This window comes from Lynx rufus, unplaced genomic scaffold (genome assembly GCF_022079265.1).
Source record: "Lynx rufus isolate CCGP_SWC_20201006 ecotype Redwood Valley unplaced genomic scaffold, mLynRuf1.p SCAF_2, whole genome shotgun sequence".
NCBI classification, from domain to species: Eukaryota; Metazoa; Chordata; class Mammalia; order Carnivora; family Felidae; genus Lynx; species Lynx rufus.
This window is the reverse complement of record NW_025814834.1, coordinates 122,452,583-122,465,632: the sequence shown is the minus strand read 5'-3', so window position 1 is coordinate 122,465,632 and position 13,050 is coordinate 122,452,583. Positions and strand designations below refer to the sequence as shown.

At 50.6% G+C, this 13,050-nt stretch overlaps 1 protein-coding gene across 1 annotated transcript in view; it reads left to right on the top strand.

Moving 5' to 3' along the window:
• The first annotated feature begins 9,341 nt into the window (after positions 1–9,341).
• PTGFRN (prostaglandin F2 receptor inhibitor) overlaps positions 9,342–13,050 on the top strand; it is an 83,863-nt gene continuing 80,154 nt past the window's right edge. The window contains exon 1 of the mRNA XM_047082600.1: positions 9,342–9,417. Coding sequence (XP_046938556.1) covers positions 9,369–9,417 — 49 coding nt within the window. The 5' untranslated portion in view covers positions 9,342–9,368. The remainder of the gene's footprint in view (positions 9,418–13,050) is intronic.

Below are 13,050 nucleotides of genomic sequence, written 5' to 3'. Positions count from 1 at the left end.
ACCAATCCCTGACAAGGGTATTAAACTTAAACGCCTTCAAGAGTAGGGGGTGCCTGGGTGGCTCCATCGGTTGAGCGTCAAACCCTTGATTTCAGCTCAGGTCGTGATCTCATGAGTTCATGAGTTCGAGCCCCACATTGGGCTCCACATTGAGCACGGAGCCTGCTTGAGATTCTCTCTCTCTCTCTCTCTGTCTCCCCCCACTTTCGTGCTCTCTCTCTCAAATAAAAAATAATAAAAAATAAGACTTCAAGTTTAGAGCTTTAGAGACCTCCCATTGTAGAGCAATCCAGAATGACCCCCTGGGACTGGGGATGGAGACAGCCCCCCTTGGAGCATATGGCTCAAAGAGGTGGGCAGACTCCTCTACAACAGGGTGGCTTCTTAGAAGAGAAGGAGGGAGGTGTACTACTTAGGGTAACCGTAGCAGCTGGAACAAGGAAGCCCCACATTCCAGTGACTTAACACCATCAAAGTTTCCCTCTCCCTGGCATAGGAGGACAATGCAGGTGTTCCTGGCTGGGGCAGCTCTCCCCCACGTAGAGATTTGCGGACTCTTGTTTCTTTCCCATCTTGAGGATCCGTCGTCTTAGGCCTCTGCTTCCAACTAGCAGATGGGAAGAAAAGTATGAGAAAGCCACGTAACTACTTTTTAACCTGCTCCCCTAGGTGTCATTTCTGTCATTTCATCTAGGCGGAGAGGGAGCTGGGAACGTGGTCCCCGGCAGCAGGACCGATTTCCGGTGATGGTCCCACACTGCGGAACGGGGCACACATTTCGGTAGGCAGCCACGGTGCTCGTGGGGACACCCACTGCTGAGTGGCGCACCAGCAGCTTCTACCTCATAAATATGTCATGAGCCCTTTCTCAGTTCCCAAAATAATGCTTGGCCATAAATATCACTATCGTCCCCATTTTACAGACAAGGAAACTGAGCCCCAGACAGGTTAAATGACTCGTGCCAGGTCAGAGAGTTTTTGTAAGAGGCACAGCCTGAATGGATGACTCCGGTTCAGGTCTCTTGGCTTCATTCTGCATCGCCTGCAGAAAAACACCACCACTTTATCACTTGGCTTTCGGGGGCTTCCGGCTCTGGGGAGTGTCAGAAGGAAAACTGTGGAGAATGGACCACACAGGGGAGAAGCAGGTGTCTGCCTTACACTCATCAAGTTGTTTGTTTTTTGTTTTTGTTCTTTTGTCACGGTATGATGGACGGTGAAAATGCTAAACTGGCCCCTCTTTCCTAAAGTAATGTTGGCCCATGTCTGGGCAAATAAGAAAAGTTTAGTGGGAGTATGTCTGTTCAAGCAAGTCCTAACTCTCTCATTTGGCAGGCCAACTAGTTCCCATGACTCACAGTCTCCCCCGTCCACTCAAGTTAAAGTGTTTCACTGCTGGGTTTTTTTTTGTTTTATTTTGTTTTTTTACATTGGCATGCAATGAGGAGTGGTAAACTTTTATTTCTCTGGGCTCTCATCATAATCTTTGACCATCCCTGGCATTCTGAATCTCACACACGTGCCCAAGACTGCAGCAGAAGGTTTTCTAGAGGTAGGAGGGAGCATAGGTGAAGGGGAGGGCTAGCCGAGGTTTTTTTTTTTTTTTCTTTCAATTTATTAAGATAGTTTGTGCCATCCACATCTCGTTTTTTTTTTTTAAATGAAAATGCCTCTCCCTATAGCTGCCACAGTCAGATGAATGGGTTGGAGGAAGAGAATGCTAAGTAAGTTCATTCTGATTCAAAGTCCTTGGTACATTACTTGAAAATGTGTTTACAGAGGGCGAATTTCTTCTCCTAGAAGAGAGAGCCCCATTCAAGCCATTCACCTCTTTAATCAGAGCTCAGGAACTTTCCAAGTTAATTTATTTTGAGCAATTTCCTGCTGGAAATCCAGCACAGAATGGTCATACCCTCCATTTCAAGTGCTAATAATTTACATTGTAACTCCGGCTGGCTCCCCTGTCTGCATTTGGCATACTTTGTGGAATCATTTTAATATTCCATAATCACTTTAATATACTGTGTAATCTCAGACAACTTACTTAGGCTCTCTGGGCCTCCGATGCCTCATCTGTAACATGAGAGAGTTGGACTAGATAAGTGGCTTTGGATATTTGTTTCCCCCAAATAAAATTTTATGTGGCACTCCCCTGGATGAAGAAGATAAAGCTACATTCGTTGGAGCTGACACATTTATTGAGCAGACCTACTCTGTGTCAGGCACTGTGCTGGCTGCTGGGGTACGAAGCTGAGTAGAAATCAGCCTCTGCTGTCATTAGTGTAACGATATGTTGTGTAACTATAAGACGTGCCTTCAGTAAAGAGCTGGAGATACTCACAGGGTTCTGTGGGAGGGGGACACCAGCCTGGAGATAGGAGTGATGAGTAAGCTCTAGCAGATGCCCCAAGTCACAACCCTCGGCCCCTCCTGGGGTTTCCATAAAGCGGTGGGGGACAGTTCAGTGTGTGCCATCAGTGGCCCACCTCAAGCACACCTGTCCCTCCTGCCTGCTAGGCCAGGACAGGTGCAGACCAGAGAGAGGCATGAAGCAGTTAACGTCCCCGCGGGCCAATTCCAACTGTTGGAGCTGGAAAATCAGAGGGTAATGCCTGACCCTTCTGTTTCCACTGGGGGCAAGGGCGACAGTTCAGAGGCACAGAAGTGTGAACAGTGTTTCAGAGGCTGGGTATGGTGGCAGCAAATGTTCAAAAATGAGAAGCAGCAGAGTGCAGGGGACACTGAGCAGTTCAGGGCCGGCTGGACCAGCGCACTGGAGCTGTTAACTACATAGAACCCAAGGTGAATTACCATCCTTCCGCCCGGAACGTTCTCAGACCACCCCAACCCTCCACCCGTTGTGTGCTTGGAGAAAGCTAGTGGATTCTAACATTTGCTAGCCAGTGCTGCGGACACAAGAACAGTGCGCTGAGCTAGGGTTAGGGGAGGACAGGCAGTTGTCTGTCTGCTGCTCTCAGAAAGGATGTCCTTTCTCAGGAGCTCCCGGGGCTCTGATGGGATGTCATGCCTCTCTCACACAGGCCCCGAGTTCAAGGGCAGCCGCCTGGGCTTAATCACATTCCAGCCTTTCCCTGGAAGCAGAGTTCGTTGTGATTATTACCTCATTGTATTTAATCTGCAAATGAGGAGTTAGAATTTAAAATGTCTCTTGAAGGGCAGGAGGTGTGGAACAGAGTATCACCGTGGCAGGGAGGACGGGAAGCGGGTTCCTACGTGGTGCAAGCACAGGAATGTAAAAGAAAGGAAAATGAAGAAAGTCAAATGAGGGCAAGGGAAAAGAACAGGGGCGAGTGAGGCTATGCAAAATTTGTGCTTTTTGTCGTAGTCATCTGCTGGGGGCGGGGGAGGTGCGGATTTCACCATAACCTGTCTAGTCACTAGCATGAAAAGAGAAATACCACCAGTTATAACATTTACGGAGCCCGTGAGGTAAAAAGAAAGCAGTCACTAAGGAAAAGCGCAATCGTTTGTAGTGCTGAGAACAGAGTAACCTTCTTCCGTGATCTCCTAAGCAGAGAGGCTGCTGCCTGATGTAATGACCTGTCCTTCCAGGAAAAGACAATGACAAAGTGCGTCGGGCTGTTTGTTAGGTCATCCCTCAGTGCCAACTGATGGCATCAGGACAATCTGGAATTCAGTGAAAGCAACGTCATGGGGGTGCCCATATGAGATAGCTAGGTATGAGCTCACTGACTGTCTGCTTAATTCATAATTCAGGGGTAGACCGTAGGGTATCTAGAAGAATATACAGACTGCATTTACTTCAGGTAATCTTCCATAAATGTTGTTTCTCTCAGGTGGGCTTTTGAAAATGCTGCGGAGCGGTGAGTTTGCAATCATCATCTGGATGGTGGCCGTTCTGGGTGGCTGGTTAAGCACAGAGGCACTTACCCTGCCCGTCAAGCAGCTGACATGCTGTCGTGACGATGCAGGGGCGATGTGAGGCCAGCCCACCGAAGCTCAGGAGCGGGGCCTCCTGTGTTTTCATGGGCAAGATGCCCGAGATTCTCCTCAGAAGGTAACTTTGCATTCTTCCTAACTCAGACGCAGATGGATGATCAAGGCCCCCACAAGCTTTATGTGACAGAGCATGGATGCAATTTCAGGCCAGAAAAAAAAAAAAAAAGTAACACATTAAAATGGGTGCTACAAACCTGCCTCTGCTACAGGGGACCAAAGTCATTCAGTAAAGTACCACGAAGTGGCTGGCTGGCAAAATGCCACTCCCCGTGCACCTTCCAAGGTAGGCAAAATTGCAAAATGTACCCCTCTGCTAAGTGACTTGCTGAGGGGGGTTTATGAGCTACGGAGTGGAGTGGATAAAAATGGGGAGATGTCCACCCAAACCGACAGCTGGGTTTTAGAATAACTTAGCTATGGGTCCTCTCCAGTAGAGAGTAGGTAGCAGGGGTAGCGATCCCAGCTTTCCACGAGAAAGCTGTGGCTGGTGCATGAATTCACCCTGTTCTCTAAGCTCCAGGGCAGACAGCCAGCCCCGCCCAAAGGGGTGGAAGTTCCAGAAAAGGGAAGAGCAGCGTGGACAAAGATTTCACTTTGGAAGAGGGACTAGACAAGAGAGTTGGCTGGCCTTAGATAAATCACAGGATCTTGAGGTTGGAAAGGATTGCCTCTGAGGTCAGCTTCTCTGTCCCATCCCCCACCCCCACCTCCCATGCAATAATCCCCCCACAGCCTCCCTTACAGGTAGGCATTTAATGTCTGCCTGAAGGCTTTATAGAGAGAGCAGGATACCGACACAAAATGCAGCTCCCCTCATCATTGAGCTCACTCTGGTTGTGACAAACTAGGCCGATTCTGTCTCTTGGCAATTTTTACCCAGTGACTCAACATAACACCCCGAAGCAAGTCTATTCCTCCTTTGAAATGCAAAACTTCAAAATAATCAGAAGATAACTACTGAGAGCTCCCTGTTGTCCTTCTCCAAGTCTTTTGGAAGAACCTATTTCCATATAAGGTAACTCCTCTCTGGACAAGGGTTGCCAGACTCAGCAAATAAAAATACAGGATGCCTAGTTGACTTCAAGTTCTGGATAAACAAGGAATACTTTTCCCGGTATGAGTGTGCTCCATGTGATATTTGGGACATACTTACCCTAAAGAAGTATTCCGTGTTTATCTGGAAGTCAGTTTAACTGGGCATCCTGTAGTTGAGGTCGCATCCCTACTCTGAGTGAATTTTAGGTTGCAAATATTTTTACAGTGTCGTGCCGAGAACTGGAGACCATATTCCAGTTGAGCCGTGAAGCAGAGCTCAAGTGGGGTGAGAAAGGCTGGTGGGAGGTAATGGCAAGGGGAAGGAAGGCGGACATTCAATGAGGGGTCGATCTGGTCATCTAAGAACATTCTCTCCACTATCTCCCATTCCAGCCTGAGGCCGGAGGTCACAGAGCTCAGCTCTCCGCAGGACCATGCTTAACCCAGTCCAAACAGATGAAGCCCTGACTGTCTTTAAGTTTGTCACTTGAGCATTTCGTAACATCCTCCACAGGCTCACCGGCTTCGAATGACTGTCACTCACCAGGAAACGAAGGCTTCCCCTCCCCACTCTTCCTTTCTAACTTTTAATTCCATCCTCTAATTTGATGATTAAATCTTACATTTCTTTTTGATTGGTAATCCCCTCCGTACCTTCAATGGGGGGAAAAGACACCTGCAAAGAAAACAAGGACTATGTTAACGAGAATGATTACTGGAATGGAAAGGTTGGACACCTTCCCTTGCCACTCTGCTCAAGTAGGGCCAGGGGCACCTGGAGACTGTGTGTGTGTGTGTGTGTACATGGGGTGGTGCGGATGGCATCACTAACACACCACGTGTGGGTGAATCTTAGAACAATCAGCACATTCATTCACAGGGACCTTTTAATAATTCCATTCTTAACTTTAAATAATAGGGCGTCTTTCCTGATCTCAGCAGGAAAATCTGTCAGGAGTGAGTGTGAGGACCTTCATGGGGTTTTCAGGGGGACATGCCCGAAGACAGAGAAGCGTAATCCAGAGACAAATCCTGGCTGTCTTGACCAGAGCCTCCAAGGGTCCTCTGTGATCTGGCAAAGGAAACCCAGGGTAGGACTCACCTCCTTGGGGATTGGGTGTGGGTCAGAGTTGCTGGAGAGTGAGTCTTGCCTTAGGCAAGCCCACAGATGAACCAAACTGAGAACAATTGGTTGGGGCAAAAGCCTTACCTGTATAGGAGGTTACTCACTCTGGCATAAATATCTTTCATAAGCAAAGCATCATTGGATTCCAGAGTCATGAATTAATAAATTGTGCTAGTCTGCTGCAGGTGTTCTGTTTCTTCAGGATTTTATCCTTTGGTAGTCAGGGCTATGCAAAGAGCAGTGGTTATGAGCAACTGTCTGGAGTTGAGTTATTAATTTACACCCATTTTCTGCAACAAAACGGCTGACTTGGGCTGACTCTCATGACACAGCTCACTGCCCGCTACCAACAGGCTATCCACTTCCGTCATCATTCTGCCTGCCCTGCCTGGGCAGTCTTATTTATTATTTCCATTTCAACTACTAACCACTGCTATTTCCATGATTGAAAATGCACCATTAATTTAATAACACCTGGGGGTGGAGAGGGGAGGGGAGGGGAGAAGAATCCCTATCATGTTAAATATACAACATCTATTATAAGCACATCCCTACACCTCACAGCTAAAGACCTCCCAATCATTCGAAACTCATCTCACAGACATACTCTCTGATCAGCTTTCTTTGACAACTTTTCCTGGGACCGACCACTCCCTGTGTCACACCTGCACCTCGCCTACGCTGTCACACCTTCCAAGTCATGATGTGTGGACACTAAGCACCTCAAGGGCAGGAAATGCCTTGTCCATCTCTGTATTCCCAGGGTCTAGCCCTTTGCCTGGCATTAATTCGCTGTATAAACATTTACTGAAGACCTATCATGTGTCCAGACTTGTACTTATTTGTTGAACAAAAGAGTTTTTAGCACCGACTCTTTCCTTTATTAGACAAAAATACGAGTAGTATGCATGTTGTACCGTTTTAGTCGGCTCAAGCTGCTATGGCAAATGCCATAGACTAGGTAGCTTAAACAAAAAAAAGACATTTATTTATCATAGTTCTGGAGGCTTTAAGTCCAAGATCAAGCTGCTAGATGGTTTAGTTCCTGGTGAGGGCCTTCTTCCTGGTTTGCAGACAGATATCATCTTGCTGTCTCTTTACATGGTGCAGAGATCTTCTTATAAGGGCACTGATTCCATTCATGAGGGCCCCATCCCATCCTCAGGACCTAATTACCCCCTAAAAGCCCCACCTCCAAATACCACTCGGGATTAGGGCTTTAATGCATGAATTTGAGGCAGGTGGGGGCGGGGTGTAGGTACAACCATTCAGTCCATAGCACGTGCTCAGTTGAATGTGACCAAGTGCCAAGACGTGTGGTCCAGACATTAAGCGCTGTGGTGGGGTTAAGAAAGGAAAAGATCCCAGCTTCTGGAGGGGCCCAGCCTTCCTCTTCTCTGTGGTTCCAGCATCTCCCAAGGCCTAACATCAGGCTTGCATTTAAGGTGGATTGAATTAAATTCAAAAACTTCCCAGAGAAATTCTAGAGGGTTCCATGGGATGGGAAGTGGAAAGGGATTTCAGGGTGGGTGAACAGAACGAAGAGCACCTCAGTGGCAAAAATGAAATAAAAATGTTTTCTTGTGTTAAACTAGGATTTACCATTTTAACCGTGTTTAAGTGTACAGTTCGGTGGCATTAAGACATTCATATTGTTGTGCCACCGGGGATGAATTTTTTTTAATGCTTATTTATGTATTTTGAGAGAGAGAGAGCATGCACGCACATGCATGCAGGAGTGGGGGGGGGGTGCAGAAAGAGGGAGGGAGACAGAATCCCAAGCAAGCTCTGTCCACCCTGTCAGCCCCAAAAGGCTGGATCCGAAATCAAGAGTGGGACGCTTAACCCACTGAGCCACCCAGGCGCTCCTTTAAGAGTCCCTTTCAAAGGGTCCATACCTGGCTAACCACACACCTGTTAAAAACAGGGTTCCCCTCCCCCACCCAGGCAGTTTGTCCATTAACATCTGTGATCTGTTTTGCAGGTACTGATGAAAGGCCTTGGTGTTGGGGGGGCATGGTGCGCCAGGATGGTCCCTTATAGGAGCACTCTTGTGAATCACCCTTGTGAAGTTTTAAACGATGAACACTAACAATTTTTTTTTCAATACTGTGCCTTTTGTATTCAAATCGGAAGCTCAGAACCCTATTGTAGGGAAAAAAGAGTATTGGTAACCAGTTGTGTCCGCTTAAAGCAACACCCATTTAGTCTTAAGAGTACATTCCATACCAAGAACTGTAGCTATTAATACATGGATTTTTGGTCTTGTTTTTTTGTCTTTTCCCCATGGGTGTATTTGTGGGAAGTGTTCTAATCAATGCCATAGGCACCCGGGAGAGGGAAGAGGCCCACCCGGCCACAGGGCGGTGATCAGAGCCTGTGAGATCAAGGCTCTGGTCTTGCCACTTGGCCGTGAGTCCTTGGGCAGGTCACCTGAACACGAGGTCTCGGTACCACGAAGAGGTTGGAATCGGTGACGTTTAAAGTCCTCTCACCTCTGGGGAAGTCCTACCTGAACAATGTTTGGCCAGAGCCCGGCGGCTTGTCGGTGGGGTGCTGGGCTGGAGACGAGCGGTGGTGGGGGTGGGGGTGGGTGGGAGGCAGCTGAGGAAACAGCAGACACGCGTGGGTGCGTCCAGAGTGGCGGGACGCGGGCTGTCGGGGAAGAGAGCTGCAGCGATGGGGCTTCCAGCGGAGTCCTTCCAAGGCCAACTTTTAAAGGTCGGAGGAAAGTTGGTCGTGGGGCGGGGGGCCGAGGGGAGAGGGGGGTGGGCTCCGCCGCCTCCTCCCCTTTAAGCGGGTGGCCGGGCGCTGCCTCCGTTACCTGGAGCGGGGAGGGGCTTGGGAAAGTTTGTGTTTGTTGCTGGCAGAGCGCCGGATGGGAGGCGCGGGCGGGCGGGCGCTGCGGCTCTTCCCTTTTGCTTTCGGGAAGCGGTCGGGGCTGCGCGCTCGGCTCGGCGGGGCGGCTCCGGCGCCCGGCTCCCGGTGCCCGGCCGGCGGGAGGCGCGAGGCGGGAGGCGGGCGGGGGCAGGCGGGCGGGCGGCGCGGAGCGAGGGGCTCACGTACGGCCCAGCGCTGGGATTTCTCGGCTCGCGAGGAGAGCGGAGCAGGCGCGCGGCCCGGGCGGGGGAGCGCGGACTCTGGAGCAGCCGGAGCTGGAGGAGGAGGAGGAGGAGAGGCGGCGGGGACGCAGGAGGCGGGGGAGAGCCGCTCCCGCCCGGCGAGCATGGGGCGCCTGGCGCCGAGGCCGCTGCTGCTGGCGCTCCTGGGGCTGGGTGAGTGCACGCGCGGGGCTCGGCGGGGCGCGGGGGGCCCGGGGGAGGCTCGGCGGGGCGCAGCTGCGGCGCGCGGCCTGGGGCGCCGAGGTGCCGGGCGGCTCCCGGGAGAGGCGGCGGGGTACGCGGGCGGCGCGGGCCGGCGGGGAACGGCGCCGAGCCGCTCGGAGCGGGGCGCGAATCCGGCGGGGCCGCCCGGCCAGGCCGCGCGCCTCGCCCCACCTGTGCGGGGAGGGCGGGGGAGTGGCCCGTGGCCGGCTTCCCCCCCGCCGCCCCGCAGCCCTCCCTACCTGTTGGCCGCCGGGAGCCGGCTCACCTTGAACTCCCGGCCTCGGAAGGTGCCCGCGGTCCCCAGCCGCGTCCCCAGGAGGGGGGCGGAAATACGCGCCTTTGATGTGCCCCGCCGTAGCCGAGACGGGCCCAATCGCCCCTGGCACATGCCAGCCCACGCTGAGTTGCCTTTCCAGGGATGGCAGGGAATCCGCCAACTTCCTTCTACGAAGGTCACGGGGTGGCCCAGAGCGCTACAGGAAAAATCGGTGTGCGCGTCCTTCGTCATGTTGGCGGTGGCTCGATATTCTGCCTCAGCCTTTTCCTTCAGCTCTTCTTCAAGCTGCCTAGCTGCACATTTGCACACAAAGACCTGGGAGCCGTGGCTTCTCCAACTTTTCCTACCTGTTACTTTTCTTCCCTTTCCTGTCCCCTGTCTTCCACCCTCCCCAAATCTGGGTGCCTCTGGATAATTTGGCCCAGAGCCTTCCGCAACCCAAGGAATCTTTGGGGTGTGTGTGTGTGTTTTCTCTCCATTTTCCTTTTACCCCATACACACAGACACCATCTTCGTGTAAATCTACGTGATTATCATAGTAGGGTTATTTAACATAACCGTGCAGTTAGCAACAGTAGAAATGCATATGTTTGTTAAGTGACCACCAAGGTACCTGAGGTTCTGACCCCAGTGCTTTGATGTTCTTTAATATTCTTGGATCCCTTTGGTCTGTGTCAACCAGAACAGAAGGAGGCCTGCGACCTGACCCGGGGTTCCCTTCCAAACCCCGAGAGAAGGCAGATCTGAATCATTTGCAGAATGCATGGTGTATGGTGTTTGTCCCAGCCAGGCCCCAGCTGCACACAGGGCAGATGACTACTCTGCACTTACAGGCAGAGGTCCCAGTGGAAGCCTTCCACAGCCACTCCTTTTTCTGCTGACACCAGGGCCCACACTGTCCCAACCCCCACGACTCCTGCTGCTGGTGGGCCAGCCTTTCTAGCTGCTACTGGGGTTTTTTTCTTCACCTTTGAAGGCTTTTTCTATAATCCACTCCCTAAGAGAGCTCGTCCAGCCATATTGCTTTAGCTGCAACCATGTGCAGAAAGCTTCCAGATCTTTCACTTAGTTTTGTAGCATGCCTTGTACGGTCTTGGATCCTAAGCCTTTCCCCTTCACGCCGGGACCCTTGAAGTTCTCTGCTGTGATAGTCCATTAATGGACTGATGTATCAGGATCAAACCAAGCCATGGCCCATGGTTGGTTGCACAGATTGTGCACTGCACAACTCTAGGCGTCGTTATTCACATTGTAGCCAATGTGAGTGACTCCCCCTAGAGTTGTGCAGTTTACAACCTGTGCACCAGCTCAGATGGTGGGCTCAGGTGGAAGTTTGAAAAGAGTGCCCTTGGGTGTAACTACATCGAGGGAAAGGCAAAGGGGAAAAGAGATTGGCAAGAGCAAAAATAGAAACGGGGAAAGCACAGCTTGTAGAAGTCTTGGTTGTATGTGTCCCAGTGTATCCTGTGCTGGTTGGGCATTTCGTGTTAACTATACATGAACGTCTATGGTGTCACCAGCTAGTGCCTTTTCCTCTAACAGCTCCTGAGCCTGGTATTCCAGATGATAGCTCTGCCCTACAGCATCGCACTCGCTGTGGCTTCGTTGTGACCTCTGGGAAGCCCTCCGTGCTGTACTGGCTCCGGAAACTTAATATGTTGATGAACAAGCTCATCTTTCCTCTTGTGTTGCATCCTGGTGTAATCTTGCTGTCACTGCTCTTTTTTGACCTCTGTGTTCACACAGTCCCTCGATTTTGTGGCTTTTTTCCCCTAGCACAGACTCCAGCTTCTTCCCATTCTTGTTTCTGCAGCTACTATCCTACTAGCCCAGGTTCTGATAGTTCCCCCCACAGATAACTTCTGACATCTTCCTGGTTGACCTTTTCCTCCAACCTCCCTTCTTAGTTCATCATTGTCCAGAAGGTTCGTTTTTGGGGGTCCCACCTGGGCTCATTGGTTCTTTATGATTTTTTCCTCCAAGGCTGCTATGCCCCTTGTGGTCTCTTCTCTCTGATTTTCTCTCTGAATCAAATACTTCGTTCTAGGTAATGTTTGCTGTCCTTTGCATAGAATGTATGTGAACCTTCTGGACTTTCTATTTCCCATGGCCTAGGAATGTTTTTCCTGCTTCTCCCCTCTCGCCTGTGTATTCCCTTTCCCCCTAAAACTCGCTTCCTCCATGAAATTTTCCTACGTCTGCCTCTCCGTGATCACACCAGAATCCACTCAGCTTCGCAGAGAAGGCTTTCACTTCTGTTGCCTGCGTCTGACCCGTCTTGTCCATCCATTCAAATACAGCATTTCTCAAATACCCATTAGAGCCCACAGAACGTCCCAGATGGATGCCTCATGGAATGGTCGGTGCGGGTGGATGGACAAATAATGAAACAGCTAACTATAAGACAGAATGAAATACCTGACAGAGGAACCATGTGCTGGTAGGAAGCAAGGAAGAGGATGATTAATTTTGACTTGGGGTTGGGGTTGATTTTGCTGAAGAGGTGTCATTTGAGCTGAGCCTTGAGGATAATTAGAATTTTGAAAGAAGGGGTGGGAGAGCATTCCAGGAAATGCACACTTGTGGGAAGGCATCAAGTTCAGATGAGTGAGAGTGTGTGGCTGCTTCAGGAAGGGCAGGGAAGCTCCTTGGAGCTGGAGGGAGGAGGAACAGGTGGGAGGGGAAAGGTGGGTGTGGGGTAGGTCCTGAAGGCTTTCTGTGCTGTGCTGAGAAGTCTGGGCTGCGAGGGCTGGGTTTGTTGGCCTCATGGGTGTATTCTCCAGTCGTGTCACTTATTTATCTCACTGTATATAATTGTCTCTTTCTGGGCTAAATCCCCACCCTGATTATAACCCTAGAGCCAGGGACCATGGTCATCTTGTTCACTGTAGTATCCTTACTACTAATAGGATAGTAGTAGTACCTGGCCCATCGTAGGTATTTGGTAAGTGTTGGCTGACTGAATGAATACACGTATATATCCCTCAATCTGTGGGTAATGGGTAGCCATTAAAAGCTCTCAGGATAAGGGGTGCCTGGGTGGCTCAGTCGGTTAAGTGCTGACTTCAGCTTAGGTCATGATCTTGTGGTTCGTGAGTTCGAGCCCCGCGTCGGGCTCTGTATTGACAGCTTGGAGCCTGGAGCCTGCTTCGGACTCTGTCTCCCTCTCTCTCTCAAAAATAAAATAAACATTCAAAAAAAAAAAAAAGCTCTCAGGGTGAGAGGAACACAAACATGGGGATGTATTTGAGGACGTAACACACAGCATGGATTAGAGAGTGAAAGGTACAAAGATCTGGGGAGGG